The 15,767-nt window shown below is 42.0% G+C and overlaps 2 protein-coding genes across 4 annotated transcripts in view; one reads left to right on the forward strand and one right to left on the reverse strand.

Annotated features, from left to right (window-relative positions):
* AGK (acylglycerol kinase) overlaps window positions 1-10,149 on the forward strand; it is a 46,154-nt gene extending 36,005 nt beyond the window's left edge. For 2 of the 3 annotated variants that reach the window (XM_087934974.1, XM_087934975.1), the window contains exon 17: window positions 9,508-9,641. In XM_087934974.1, coding sequence (XP_087791100.1) covers window positions 9,508-9,545 — 38 coding nt within the window. In that variant the 3' untranslated portion in view covers window positions 9,546-9,641. Of the gene's footprint in view, window positions 1-9,507 lie in introns of all 3 variants that reach the window. The other variant, XM_087934973.1, reaches the window with a different exon arrangement.
* DENND11 (DENN domain containing 11) overlaps window positions 3,328-15,767 on the reverse strand; it is a 32,146-nt gene continuing 19,706 nt past the window's right edge. Inside the window, exons 6-9 of the mRNA XM_026722951.2 lie at window positions 14,095-14,226; window positions 13,211-13,361; window positions 11,044-11,112; window positions 3,328-9,715 (exon numbers count right to left, since the gene is read on the reverse strand). Coding sequence (XP_026578736.1) covers window positions 9,520-9,715; window positions 11,044-11,112; window positions 13,211-13,361; window positions 14,095-14,226 — 548 coding nt within the window. The 3' untranslated portion in view covers window positions 3,328-9,519. The remainder of the gene's footprint in view (window positions 9,716-11,043; window positions 11,113-13,210; window positions 13,362-14,094; window positions 14,227-15,767) is intronic.

Below are 15,767 nucleotides of genomic sequence, written 5' to 3' on the forward strand. Positions count from 1 at the left end.
TTCTGGATCAGCAGGGTTTGAAGAGGAAGAAAGCATCCACTGGGGCATCCACAGATGGTACCTGCAAAGAACTGGTGAGTTCAGGCCCATAGTAAAGAAATGGCGTTTGTTGGCCAATAGCATGGCAGATTCCATCTGTTTCTTGATTACATTCAAGAATAATCTGGGAACTGGAACCATTTCGGGCCAAACTGTAGGTTCATCAAATAATTGGTCTTGGGGTGGGGTGGGGGGCGCGCACTGTCCCCTTCTACTTCTCTGACATCTGCTCCTGGTCCCAAGTGGGCTGTCTTCTTGGCCTTAAACAATAATGCCCTGAACTTTTGAACATCAAAGATACCTGTGAATGAAGGTCTTTCTGGGGCCATATCTTCATCAGCAGAGAAGTCTGACTCCCTCTTATCATATTCAGGTGTCTTATAGGTAATGCTATGTACGGAAGGGTCAGGAGAGTTCCTGCCCCTTAAGGATTCTCTGCTTCTCTCATGAAAGGACCCTTTTAGGTCTGAGTGTTCTGACACCACTGATTCAGGCCTCCTCGTTACCTGGAGAACTTCCACCATTCCCCTTCTTATGGCTTTGGAGCTGATAGCCTCCAGATGCGCAGGGAAGCTTCCTCATCCTCTTCAGATTTCGTAGGCCAGCTGCTGTAGGTGTAAAAGTCGCCTCAGCCATAGATCTAGCCCTCTTGGGAGGCGGAGGCAATGGTTCCTCCAGGCCTGCTGTTTGGGAATCACCTTCATCCTCTCCAGGTTCTTCTATAGGTATTGGATCACCAATAGCCGAAGAATTGTCAGGTGGCCAAACACGTGGGAGAGATACAGCAGAAGTAGGCCAGTCTCCAATTGCAATACCGGAGGTTGATCAGCAGAATCTGATTCCTCAGGGAGTGGTGATCTTCTGCTCCTCCGCCCAGCCACATGGTGCCGTTTTTCCATCTGTTTTCCAGGTGCCTTTTGCCTGTTTAAGGCCTCTTGCTCCTCTCTGGAAGGTCTTTGGGATTCAGGAGCTTTCTCTTCTGCCTGCCCCGGGATCGGCCTTTAGAAGTGGAGGGACTGTGTTCCCTTTCCTGATCCATATCTGCCATCCCACAAGGAGAGTAGGCTAAACAAAAGAAACAGCCAGAGGGAGGATGGATCCTGCTGGGGGAGGGATGAGGTGTTAAAAACACAATCTCCAATAAATCTTACTAGTAAAGCCCCATCCAGAATAAATTTTGGTCTTGTTACCTGTAAACCAGCAAAGCAAGCCTGTATAGGCCTATTGCTGGGCTGCAGCCACACCCTGCTGGTCACCACAATCATGGACCTGAGTACAGGTCTACTGGTGCCCACACGATCATCTCAGTTCTGGAGCTAGAATCACACCCTGGCAACGTGGTCAATCTGCGCCCTCAGCTGGGGTCAAACCTGTCCTTGCCACTCTTCAGTGCCAACTGCTACCACACGGCTGCACCCCCCCCCACTGGGATCAGGCCGATTGCCCAATCAAGTGGCTGCTTTGCGCTGCGGCAAAGCCTCCTGTTGAGCCGATTGCCCCCGGAGCCGCTGCTGCTACTCTTGAGTGCATTGCAGCCAGGCGATCTGGAAATGAAAGCGAAAATCGGGCTAGCCGCCTGTGCTGCTTCTGTGCTACTGTGCAAAACAGCTGGTGGCCCTTATAGGCCCGATCGCCTGGAGCCACTCCATGTGGTCGTGGCTCCGCGCGCTAGGGCAGTTGCCCTGAGGGTGATCGCCAAGCCTGGAGGCAAAGCCTCTCTCCTTGGCTGCTGAGAGGTCCAAAAGCCTCTGCTGCACTTTAAACCGAATTTTTTTTTCTCTGTGGAAAAAAAAGGCCTCCACTTGCGATTCAAATGGAGCCTCAGCAACTCACATCCTGTCCTGGCTGGACTGAGTCAAAAACTGGGACGTGACCACAGCGCAAGGCACAGCTTCAGTTTTAACGCAGACTCAGTCCACCAGTGCAGGACCTGACAATACCCAATCTATCCAGACTCTAGTAGCCACAGATAGGAAAATCTCTACTCCCATCAAGCTGATTCGACACCTAATATTTGACAAAGGGCCTTTTTTTTTTTTAAACACACTGGCCGCTTGAGTTTGGAATAACAGTCTTCTGGAGTTTCATTTGCAGAAAGAACAAATTTCATGTTTACTTCATGTTTTGGATGTCTTTATAGGCCAGTTTTATTTTTTTTTTTAACACCTCGAGTCAACTATAGAGACTCAGCGCGTTAATAAATAAAACTGGTAATTTTCCTTTTGCCACTGGGGGGAGCTAGTTGGAGGAAATTATCTTCTGGTTTACCTATTAGGGAAGTTTATTTTCCACTTTTAATGGTTTGTTTTGAGATGTTATGTTGGAATGTGGTGTCGCCCATATGTTCTGTGTCTTTTATGCTTTCTTTTATAGACAGATTGCCAAATGCAAAATAAGGCACAGCATGTGTGCGTTATAGTTACTTTGCTAGTCAGTCTTCAAGTTACCAAACACTAAACATGTTGCTTTATTCATCTCCTGAACTTTAAAGACAGGGCCAAATATATATAAAGTGTATTGTACATGAACATTAAAAAGATATAAATTGATAGCTGGAAAAAATGCATTCTGTTTGTAGTTGTTCATGAGCTGGACTGAAGTGAAACCATTACTAAATATTGCCTTTTTGATTGAGAGCTGGTGTTGAAAAATACATGCTTAATTATTGCTTTGTTTGCTGGTTTTTAATTAAATATGAAAACAATTGCTTTGCCCCTATTTTTTTTCCTAAGGCAATACATAATACTCAACATGGAATATCACCCAACTTATCTTTGTAGATATTGATGAAAAAAAGATTGAAAGTGGATTACTTTGACTTTTCATTGCTTCCAAGGGTACAACACAAACAAAAAAAATACAGGTTTTATTCTATACCAGGGCCGTGGGCCGGATGCGTCACACGCTGACCACACCCATGCCCGGTTTAGCAAAGGGGGGAAAAGTCCCAATATGTCATGTGATGCCGCTGTACGACTTGAGTTTGACACCCCAGGTCTACAGTATTAAAACATTGCATGCTTGGACTGTATTGATGGACTATTTTAGGTTAATTTGTTTTGAGTTCGAGGTTGTTGCACAACTCTAGGAATTGGTATGCTGTCCATAAAAAAAAAACAACCTGTGAATATAACTGCTAATGTCTATGGATACGACAATTATACTCTTACCATCAAGCAATTTAGAAGTCCTTAAAACACAAGGGGTAAAGCGGGAGAGCAAATATTGTGTTATGGATTTTTTGATCCTTCAAGCTGTTTTAAATAATCAACCAGCACAAATGATACCTGTGTTAAAAGTGAGTTTTAATACAGTAAAAAAGACCATTATATATATACACAAGTCCTTTTGGGGTTCTACATTAGCAATGAAATCCACAAAGGTAGTGCTCGCTCTCTTACTGAAAGAAGCCACTAGTATATAGTTTAAAGAAAAGTGCTTAGTCACAAGTCAATGAGGAGATCCTAGCTGCCCATCAAGTCATATTTACTCAGAACATGTTTTCAAAACAAAGTTTATACACTAAAGTTAATTGAAAACCGGTGGGGAATATTACAGTTATTATGCAACAAGTTATATGTTCTCTCATAGAAGCAGGAAGGGATCCTCTCCCCAATACCCCAAAGGTTATTTTTCTTTTTTAAGGAAACAAAATTGGATAGTGCCTAAACCAAATCTTAATTTACACAGCTAATGGTGATGTATTAGAACCTTCTTAGTCTAACGGTGGCATGGTGAGAATGATGGCCAGAGATATGTCATTGCTCTTTTGTTGTTTAAGCCTTGCAGAAACTTAAGGCACCCACTTAATTCCTTAAACCACCCCCCATAACAAGGGGGGGGGGGGGACACAAGGTTAGCATTTTTAAGGGATATACCAGAAAGATCTGCAAGGTTAAGGCACCCATTTCCCCACCCCCTTAAAACTATCCATTTACCACCTCAACAAAAAACCACCCAAATTAGGACCTTTACGTCTTCCTCCAAGTTGTTAGCAAAATAATGTTGGAAGATCCCACTGGCATTTCTTTGAGCATCTTAACTCTACTAGGGTAAGCGCAGGCAACTCTTTTTATTTTCTGTCCTGTGTCACCAACAGTATCTTCTGAGTAATGCAGGAACTCACCCAGTTAGCAATTAGCAGTTTTACTTCTACTGTGCCAGATCCCCCTTTGAGAGAGAAACGGCCTTTAAAAAAAAGGGTGGAAGCCATTGCAACCTTATCCTATTAAATAGTTTCCTAAGCAATCCATAATTCTCTGCTTGTACCGGATTCCCTTTGTCATTTAGATTAAGGACGCAGACGTACAGTATTCTGATATCATTGTTTGTTCCACATAGTGAATATGACCTTGTAAACAAACCCACCAATTATTTTTTCATAGCTAGCAATAAGTCACGCTAATAACTTACAACTTTGTTCGGCTTTGATTTCCATGGCTGAAATGAGCCAAGTTTTTACATTCCCTGCAAGTCTTATCAAGCAACATATGGTGTTGTTTTAAGAATGAATCAAAAAATCCACTTGCTAATTTTGACAAATAATCTACCTGTGTGTGTGAACTGCCCAGTGCTAACACTTATAAGAATACACACATGGATTGTGTAAAATTGGTACTCAGGAGTGATTATGACCCAAATGTTTGTTTTTCAAAATGGCTCAGTAGCAAAATCCTAGAACTATTAAATGCTATTAAATGAAAAGCTGGAAAAATGAAGAACTTGGTATTGTAGGCAAGAGAGTGCATGTTGTACATTCTGTATTAAAACAGTAATTTCTACCTAAGCTATCTAATCAGTATTTAAGCAGAAATGCACCATTAATTTTGTACAGTAGAAGGAACATCAGCCATTCATTAGCTGTATCGGTATATAAACATCAACTTCATTCTCTAAGGGCCTCTGCTTATGTAGACAAAACAGAACTATGCTTATATAGGCAAATCAGTGTAGAATAGGAAGCATCAACTTGGTGTGGCAGAATTCCAGTGTTTGCAAAAACACACAAACATTAAGTAGGAGAAAAAGACCCCTCCCCATTTTGCAGCCCAAGGTACAATGGGCACAAAACAGTGAAAAGGAGGCTTCGGCTGACCCCATCCCCCAAGCTTTGTCCAAGGAAGGCTTTTCAAGTTAAGGGAATTTGAACCACATTAATCATCACTGGGCAACCTGCTCTTATGAATTCTTTTCAATTGTTGTATTCAAGATGAAAGCTGCATTTCAAAGCTGTATTTGATTAGATGGAGGCCTGTCTAGTTCAGTTTACAGTGAATTAATCATGTCATGGTGTAATGCTGGGGGTGCCACCTGACCAAGCTTTCCTAAACGTGGGCACAGGAACCAGTATTAAGACCATAAACCAAAGAAACTGAATTGTCGCAGTTGGTTTGTGCAAATAGGATCTTGCAAAAATAATTGCGACATTTCCTGCAGATGCTACGAAAACGCTGTTCCTGAACTCACAAGGAAGGCAGGTAAAAGCAAAGAGAGGCTCAACTTCACACATCCCAAGAACAGACAGTTCCTTCTATCAAAACCAAAGCCACCTTCTATCATTTCCACAGCGTAATTCAAAAACTGATATGCAAATATTGTATTGCTCCTCCCATGGCTAATACTGTACTAACCATGGCTGAAAAAAATCTATAAAGGGTATCTTTAACTAGTTTTCTCCCATTGCAATAATAACCTGTATGGAAAGGCCTTGGGACAGAATGTGCAACCTTTAAGATGTGAGCCACAACCCAAGCCCCTCATCTGATCAAACTCATCACTTAGTTGACTTTTTGTTTGCTTGCTTGTAGTTTTTTTAAGCATAGAATGGAAATGGGACCTCGGGGAGATCATGTTTTCATTTCTTTCTAAACCACCTCCCCCAAAAGACCCAAATGGCTTGTAACATGGTGACAAAATTCAGACTAAAAATTCAGTAGCAAAAAATTTCAGACTTGTTTTTTTTTTTTTAAGTTTCAATAAAGAAATCAATTGTTTCACTGAAAATTGTCTATTCTACTCTTGGACATTTATAAACTGTTTTGGAGAGAAGGAAGACAACATGCAGGCCATAAGTTACTTGTCTCTACCTGAAGTTCTATAGTACTTAGAAGTGATTTTGAGCCCTCCAAATTACAGGATTGGATATCATCATCCGAATTTCAATGCTGTTTTAAAAGTCAAGCCGTAAGAACCTTGAAAGAGGTCTCAGCAGCAGGTGGAACTCCTGTGTACTTCATGCTTGCTCTTTGTTTCCTTAGAAAAGGGTAGCTAAATCATGTAATCTAAATCAGACCATACTGTGTTTTGTACTAATTTGATAATCATTCTGTTGTATCAGGAACCTCTCATCTGAATCCAGAATGCCACTGCATATCCTACTATGGTGGCCAGTTAGGCTGTAAGAAAGCAAAAGAAGAAAGGAATTACAGGGAAAACAGACATTTCCATTAAGGGCCCTATGCCTTCATTAATAATTTTTTCCATTTAATTAACCATATTCACCTGCAGCCCTTCGGGTGTGCAAGGCTACAGTCCAATGCTCTATTTGGTAAGCAGACATCAGATTGCGCCTTCATAGGGAAGCGGTAACAGAGGAATGAGACGCTGTCTCTTTAAGCAGGGGGAAATGATCAAATATTTATATCCCTTGGAACAGGAACCTGCTTGTGCTTTCAAAGCAGGGAAATAAAACATACCCTGTAGGATGAGATGGTTTTTCTGTGTCCCATTTAACAGCTGGACAAATAGATTATAAAGGTGCCCAGTAAGTAAGATGTAGCATATGACAGATGGTTATGACAATCACACCCAATTCTGTCCCTACATCTTGCCAACATTTTTCCATGCTAGCCGAGCTGCTGTCTCTGCTAGCAGCAACCCATTTCATTCAATGTTTAAATAGTGAAGCTTTTCCTGGCATGCCCATGAATGCATGAAGCTTTCATCTGAATTTCTATCCATCAGGCTAATATCAACAAAGCTAGAGCCAGTTTCAATTGCACGGATGTAGTCTATATCTGAGATTTACAGCTATTCACTGCATGTGTTGATGGACAACACACTGTCTTAGGATGTAATAAAGAAGCACTGATTCAGCTCAGTCTCACAGCTTCTGTTCTACAGCGATATTTCTCACTCCTGGCCATTTATACACGTGTAGAAATTCTTCAGGCAACAGACCCATTTCTGAAAATCCTGGTTTACAGGATTTTCTCATTCTGGACCTCCCTATCTCCAAGCATTCATGTGGCACATACTCTATGACAGCTTAGCAAAACAAGAAGCAAAGATACCAGTTTAAATGTGTGTTCATGTACACACCCCATATACAACAACAAAGGATACCAAGACAATCAATTTAACATCTAATTACAGAGAATCGTTTGTTTAATAAACAGCTTAATGCCTTCCAATTCTTTCCCTTCATTCTATAAAATATTTAAATCTATATATAGGAAGACCCACCTCCTATAGACAAGACAAATATGAGGTAGGAAAAAGGGTTAAGATATCGAAGATTTTCTTTCCATTTTGAACAAGGTAATGTCTTACAGATTTTTTAGTTTAGGGATGTTAAACTGGCGGCCCGCAGGCCAGATGCGTCATGCGGAGGCCACGCCCACCCCAGCTCTGCGAAGGGGAAAAAGTCACAAAATGTCTCATGACAGCAACATGATGCAGCGAATTTGACACCCGTGCTTTAGTTGAATCCATCCATCCAACCAACCTATTCTTAATATTCTTGCTTTTTTAGTTCCAACTATCACTCTCTAAAATAGGTTAGAACCGTGCAGCAAAATATCAGAAGGTGACTATTCATTTAAATGAAAAAAAAAAAAACAAGAAAGCAATTTGTTAAAAATAGCAGCTTGCATTTCATAAAGTACTCTTTAGCCAAAAACAGGAAACCGAAACATATATCTAGTCAATCCAACTTTCCTTCCAAAGCAAAAAGTTACTCTGCAATCAAAACCATCTATTTAAAAGAGCAATAAAATTCAGTCTATGTAAGAAAACAAAATCAGATGCCACACTGCATTTATAGGCAACTAATTACGTCTAACTGGAATGTAGTAAAGATGTCAGTGCTAGCTAGCAAAACTAGGCCAGCCACAAACTCTGATGTCCTTCACTTCCTCAGTGATCTGGGAGTTGGCCTTTATGAGAGCACCACAACTTCTGCCACAAGAAGGGAAATAATAACAGTGTCATAACATTCTTAATAGACAACAACTGAAATGACTAAGCAAGGGAGAACAGGTGGAGAACCTGAGGCCACCAGGTGAGTATTGTAACCTATGATTAAAGCTGCAAAGAGCTCAAGAACAACAAGCTTGGTTTTCAGCCAGAATGCAAAGCAACAGATCAGGCTCTCAGAAGTTTTCTTGATGATGGCTAGTCCACTGTATCCATCATTAAGGGCATAAGGCACTAGAGTAATCATCACTCCTCACTATTTTTTCTTATTTTAGCATTACCCAATTATTACTCACAAATATAGGCTTGGGTCCTATTAGAAACCTAAATACTCTGTAGTGTACAGAACAAAATTCCAGTGTATCTAAATCACCACTATGCCAAAAATAATACATATCAAATTATACAGATAGCAGGGTGGGCTTATTGTAATTACAAGTATGAGAAACAAACAGTGCAGGGTAGATCCACAGTCTAAAAATTCTTTAAAATGCTTTGGGGGGGGATGAGATATGAAGATACTGTGCCTCGGCTGAGATACGGCAGGACCTTTTTCTCAAAATATTTATTAAACAGTAACAAAGCTAGGATAAAAAAAGGGGTTATCCCAATTGTTTTGTAAAGAAAAAGTGAGGGTTTTTAAAAATTATATTACTATTGATGTAATGGGAGAAAAAGCTGCCTGATATGACTTATCTTATCTAGGCAAAAAAATGCTAGTTTAACTGAATCATCATATGGATGCATGTCTGTACATGTATAAAGTAAGGAAGCAGAATTATGTCACAAAAAAACAAAAAATGTCTTCAAGGATTTTTGGAATTGGAAGGTCTTTCACCTACAGCATGTTAGGAAGGCTCTAGCAGCATGAAAAATTCACATTGGTCCCCAGAGAATAAAGTGCTTTTCACATCCACCCATCCAAATTCTCAGCCAATAGATATGATTTCTTCTCTCAAAATAACTCTGCGCTGGGTTGTTTAGAAGCAGGAGGGGTAGAAGATCATGACTAGATTCCTTTCACAGAGCTTACAGAAAGCGTGGTTGGCCAATCTACTGTGGGTAGGAAAGAATGGTATCTTCTTTTGAGATCCATTTGAAAACAATTATTAACAGGATCAAAATAAATAACACTTCCTGCAGAGTGCTCCCTTAAATACCAGGCCATACTTCATGATATGAGTTGTGGCAAGTTCCACCAGTTCATCCTGTAGTCTTTAACCGTTGTTGCCATCCACTCATGTGTGAATTCTGCTTCTCTCACCCTTCCAGCACCCACCACTTCTAAGTACAACAAGGATTATCAATGACCAGCATGATGTCAATGCCATAAACTTCCAGGAGGTCCATGAGAAAGCTACGGTCGCCTTGAGGATCCAAGCCCATTCCACGGGCATGGTCAGCGGTCAATGTCTTGTCCTGGCTGGCTGATATCTCCATCAATGTCTGAAATATCCGGTTGTTCTGCTCCATGAAGAACCTTAGAGACAAGGTGAAATGGAGATATATGAAGATGTGTAAAGCCTAAAGACATTCTGCTCTCCAAGCCCATGACTGAGTATGACTCAACTTCTGTTACCCCATAATTTGGAAAAATTCAATTGGCCAATAGTTAAATTAGCAATCACTTAAAACTGACAGGCCACCTGTTCTGTATAGGAAATAGCCTCTTGAGAGTGCTCAACAGGTTTCTACAAAGTACCTTTACTGAAATCCTATACCCCATTGCAAGGGGCTTCTTCAAAATTCTCAAACACTGGACACTATCTGAATTCATTAATTATTGTTTAGGTAGATCTCTTTCTTTCCTTCTCTATAGGATTTTTGATGATATCCTTCATTTATTTTTGCATATACAGCCTCCATTAGGGTTACCTACTGGCCATGGCCAGCATAATATACACTCAGACATGTTCTTTTGTTCTTCTCTTTTTGTGCCACTTCGTCCTTTAAAATGATTCTTCAGCACATTGCAAAGCAAAGCACTAGCTCTTAGCATCATATGAATTTGAAGAAATGAGACCTAAATAGGTTGCAATTACTGGAGAGAGTATCCTAAGAATTTAATGCACCGAATAAGTGCTACTCAATATGGCAGCCGTTTTGTGAATGGACCCACCGCAAAGTCTCAGAATTCAAAACTACTTTTAATCGAGTGCTGCCATTTGCCATTCAGATTAATATTATCATGTCACTCCAGGTTAGTGAACTACAATGTCAACCTAACTTTTAACCACGTAGCCTTTGACTAGCTAACAAACACTCTCAAGAGTTTTTTTCTTGCCAACTTTCTTGATATTTATTTCCTTGCAGATGCTGAAAGTATAACATTTCAAAGTCAGGGTGTATTTTACTGCTTAGGTTTAGTTTCAATTTACATTGCCTCACCAATAGCATAAAATGTAACCATTGCTACAACCTGATTACAGAATTTGGAATATAACTTTTGAGGACTCCGACTTTAAGCTGACCATCAGAGTAATAGATCTGACTCTGACGTCTCACTCTGAGCATGCTACCATGCTTCTGTGAATATATGGCCCCATGAAATAGGGATTCCCTAATGACTACTGAGACTTGCCAAAAGTCCATGAAAAAACTACATTTTTCAGCAGTAGCTGCCACAGATTGGGTAGGTATGTATGGAAGAACCTCAACCTAACCCCATCATCACTGAAGGATGAGAAACGGAAATCAAAGGAAATAAGCTCCCAAAAATAATAAGAATAGCTTGGAAATATCTCAAACAAATGTAGCTCATCACTAATTTCAAGTAGTGCTCTGAAGAATCCCAACTGAAAAACTTACAAGATGAAGAGGTCCTCTTCACAAGAACTACAGTCACCATCTACTTCCTGGGAGTACATCAGCATCTGTCTGAATGAGGGAAACATGCATACTCATCACATTGACAGATCCACAATTGGTATCCCTATAGCAATGCAAATAAAATATCCACAACCTGACCCAATGCTTCCTGGATATGCTGCCCATGGCATCATTACAACACCAAAGTGAATAAGTGCAGTGGTGGGATTCAAAAGTTCTCACCACCAGTTCTGTGGGCGTGGCTTGGTGGGTGTGGCTGCAGGGGGTTGGCGTGACTCCCGCAATTCGCACGCACACCAAATGCGTGCTTTGCGCATGCATTAAAACGGTAAAAACTAAGCTACTGCGCCTCTGAAGTGTTTAGAACAGCAATCCACTCTGCCGCGCCAAACAGCTGAGAAGTTAAAAAGGACGTAGGACAGGCTTGTCCAACTCGTGGCCCATGGGCCGCATGCAACCCAGGTCGCCTCGTAATGCGGCCCAGTGCCCACCCCAACCATCGTGCCACAGCCAGCGAAAAGGAGGAGGAGAGGCAGGCGCGAGGCGAGGCGAGCGCCAGGCCAAGCAGCAAGAGAAAAGGCAGGCGCCGTCAGAGCGCCACCTCCTGCTGTTGCCGCCGGCGGCACCGCCACCGCTTCTGCCCCTGCCACCGCTGCTGCTTCTGCCCCCGCTGCTGCCCCCGCCGCTGCCGCTTGTGCCCGCCGCCACCCCTGCCGCTTCTGCCCTGCCACTGCTGCTGCTTCTGCCCCCACCGCTGCTGCTGCCCCCACCGCCTTCTTCTCTCCCGCCGCTTCTGCCCCTGCCACCACCGCTTCTTCTCCCGCCGCCACCCCCCCGCTTCTGCCCCCGCCGCTGCCGCTTCTGCCCCTGCCACCGCTGCTGCTTCTGCCCCGCCGCCGCTGCCCCGCTGGCGGGGAAGAAGCGGCGCGGGGCAGAAGGGGCGAAGCAGCAGCGGTGGCAGGGGCACGTGGCGGGGCAAGCGGCGGGGAGAAGCAGCGGCGGCGGCAGAGGCAGAAGCGGTGGCGGAAGTGGTGGCGGGGGCAGAAGCGGCGGGGCAGTGGCGGCAGGGGCAGAAGCAGCAGCGTGGCGGGGAAGAAGCGGTGGCGGGGAAGAAGCGGTGGCGGGGGCAGAAGCAGCAGCGGCAGCAAGCGGTGGCGGCGGGGGCAGAAGCGGCGGCGGGGAAGGCTTCTGCCCGCCGCTGCTGCTGCTGCTTCTGCCTTCCAGTCCTGCCTCATCCAGCCGGGCTATTTGCAGGAGGAGAGGTAGGTGTGAGGCAGGCGAGCTTTCTCCCCCTCCCCCACAAAATTTGGCCGGAAAATAAACTGTGATAAAAAACTGTGATAAAAAAACCGTGATAAAAATAAATAATTTTTAATAAATAATTAATAATAAATAATAAAAACATCTCACTAACTTTATTTCCAAATAAATTTAATATGTTAACTATGTTTTCTATGGTTTTTTGGGATGATCGGGTATCGTTACTGTTATTTTATTTTATGTGCGGCCCAAACCAAATTTTCATCTTCTAATGTGGCCCAGGGAAGGTGAAAGGTTGGACACCCCTGACGTAGGAGAAGGGGCAGGCGGGCGGGCCCAACTGCAGAGCATTGGAGAGACTCGGAGCAAACTGGTTCTCTGCCAGCTGATCTTCGGTGCTATTGTTATGCCAGAACTGGACCAAACCGGTAGAATTCCACCACTGAATAGGTGGTCAGAAAGTCAAGGAAAGCTAGATTTAGATTTTTCTTAATCTCATTTAATTTGAGTAGAGTAAGAATAGACTAGACTAGACTAGACTAGACTAGACTAGAATAGAATAGAATAGAATAGAATAGAATAGAATAAAATAGAATAGAATAGAATAGAATAGAATAGAATAGAATTCTTTATTGGCCAAGTGTGATCGGACACACAAGGAATTTGTCTTCGGTGCATAAGCTCTCAGTCTACATAAAAGATAAATCATGATCATATTTTGTAGCAGTTTAAAAAAAGAATTTTCACATTCAAACTTAATGAGTGAAGCCTTCCCTGTGGTTCTGCAAAATAAACATGCTGGAAAGAAATGAATTAAAGCAAGAGGCTTTCATTCAAGCTCCCCATAAAATGTGAAGAGGAATCCCTAACCAATTTCTGGTATTACCTCTGATCATTAAGTCTCTGAAACTTCTCCTTGTCTGCACTGTTAATCTTCAGAAGTGGTTGCAGATGCTCATGGTGTGTCTTCACATTCTGGTTATCTACATAGACATCATAGAGATCCTGCTTCTCTTCGAAGATTTTCTCTGTTGTGCCTAGTGAGAAAAAAAAAAACACAAGAGAATGGGTTGGATCCAAATGAAGTTAAATGCACTTGAGTTTTTCATCAAACTCAATAAGATGTCAGCACTTAAATATGAACATCCATGGTGAGCATGGGCTGCAGTTTCATTTATGTTTTCATTCAGCCTCCAAGGCTGTTGGAAGCAGATGATTTGATGGCATCAACCAAGAGGCCAGGCCCAAATACTTAAAGTGTATTGGGGATTAGGAGTTTTGGAAGTCCAAATAATTGGCTGGGGAATTCTGGGAGCTGAAATCCACAAGTCTTAAAGTTGCCAAGGTTGGATACCCCTGCTGTACGTTTTGCAGAAGCTTAATACATTGTATTTTGATTATTTTGACCTAAGAACTAGACAAAATCAAACCATGGAAAAAGAAGGTGTCCTTGGATCTGCAGAAGTGGCTGAGGATAGCCTACATTGCTTGCTATAGTATATGGAGACTAATCTTTAGATACTTCTTGCATGGAAGTGGTAGGTATTCTTCCAATACAGAACCAGATTTGCTGTGAAGCATTAAGACATGCTACCTCTCTATCTGCCAAAATGAAAGGTTATGTTCCTCAAATATCTTTAATATTCGACTATGATGAATGTATAAATGTTTCATGTAAAATTGTTGGAACTTCAACTTCCACAACAGCCAAACTGATCCCAGGTAGGACAAATCCAAAAAGGAAATAAATTTGGAGCATTACATACTTACAGGCTACATATGCTATTTCAGTCTCCAGCATTTCAATGTCGGCTACATTGACATAGAAAAACGGCTTAGACTCTGGGACGGTGCCTCCAATACCCGGCAAGGAGACGTTGGCAAGGCAGCAGCAGCAATAAACTATGGGCAAGAACAGGAAGAAACCAGCAAGGCATAAGGTAGGCAATGGGATTTCCAGAACTTCTTTGAGAACTTGGGAAAAAACCTGCCACAGGAGGAAATGTCTCTACCTACAGCAATCAAATGATATTCCGAAAATAAAAAAAAATGTTCATTGAGTACCCTTGGAAAAAACAGGAGTTCCAATATGAAAAATGCAAAAAGACATTTGTGAATAAAGACTCTGATTAACACTTTCTTTTTCCAGAACATTGTACATCGTTTGCTTTTCTACTTTTCATGGAGGCCATCACCTCTCTATTCAGGGGTAAGTACGTCAAGATACAATTGACACAATGTGGGTGCAGCTGAAAAACAGACAATTCAGTTTCGTCTACCTCACACCCACATATTTCTGCATGCCTTAGGAACTCAGGAGGCAATGGTGTGAATTTGCCAATAAGATAACTTGTTAAATTATCTACCGAGAATGTAATGAATTGCTATGCGCTAGACAGAAATCGCTGAAGTTCAAGTTCCCACTCAACCATAGAGCCCATTGGATAACTTTGGAATGTCCGTCTGTCCTGTCCTGTCTGTGTATCTATCATCTATTTTTATCCTGCCTTTATTAATTTTTACAAATAACTCAGGGTGGAGAACATATTCAACACATTTTCCTGTTCCTATTTTCCCCACAGCAACAACAACCCTGTATGGTGAGTTGGGCTGAGAGCAAGCGTGACTTGCCCAAGGTCATCCAGCCATTTTCATGGCTAAGGCAGAACTAGAATTGACAATCTCTTGCTTTCCAAACTGGCTCTCTTATTCCATTTCTCTGACTCCAATCCAACTTATGGGGGTTTTGTTGTAAAGAAAAATATTGAGGGAGGAGCTTTTAACCATGTTAAGTACCTGAGAGCAAAGGTGCAATATAAATGCAATTTCATTAAAAATAAAAAATATAAAAATTGTTTAATATAAAATTTACACAGTCAGCATGCTAAAAATACTATTCTAGGTAACAACTCTTGTTTTCCACTTACAATATGAGTTGCCAGCTAATTTGGATATTACACAAAACTTAAAAAGTGAAAACTTATATATGCTTCTCTGAATATCTGCATCTGAACATATATGTAAAAGTTTGTACTTTGGGATGTAGAATATTTGTCATTCTCAAAAGAACTTTGCTTACACAGTCCTCAACTTACGTAAGACCTCAACTTACGACTGTAAGTTTTAAGTTCTGAAAGACCTACATGAGTGACACTTATCACCCAGATCTGAATACTAAAGGTCTCCTAGACACCAACTGCAGTCATGTGATTGCCTTTGGGGATCACATGACAATCAGGTTGCATTTATAGCTGTTTGTAGCATGCCATGCAGTGGTGGGATTCAAATTTGTTTACTACTGGTTCTGTGGGCGTGGCTTGGTGGGCGTGGCAGACCACATACTCTCCCCTGCTTCCTACCTCTGTAAAATCTCCAGTTAAGAGATGGTATTTGCTGGTTCTCCAAACTACTCAAAATTTCCGCTACCGGTTCTCCAGAACTGG

Source organism: Pseudonaja textilis, chromosome 5 (genome assembly GCF_049901715.1).
Source record: "Pseudonaja textilis isolate UNSWEBS1 chromosome 5, rPseTex1.2, whole genome shotgun sequence".
Taxonomy (NCBI): Eukaryota; Metazoa; Chordata; class Lepidosauria; order Squamata; family Elapidae; genus Pseudonaja; species Pseudonaja textilis.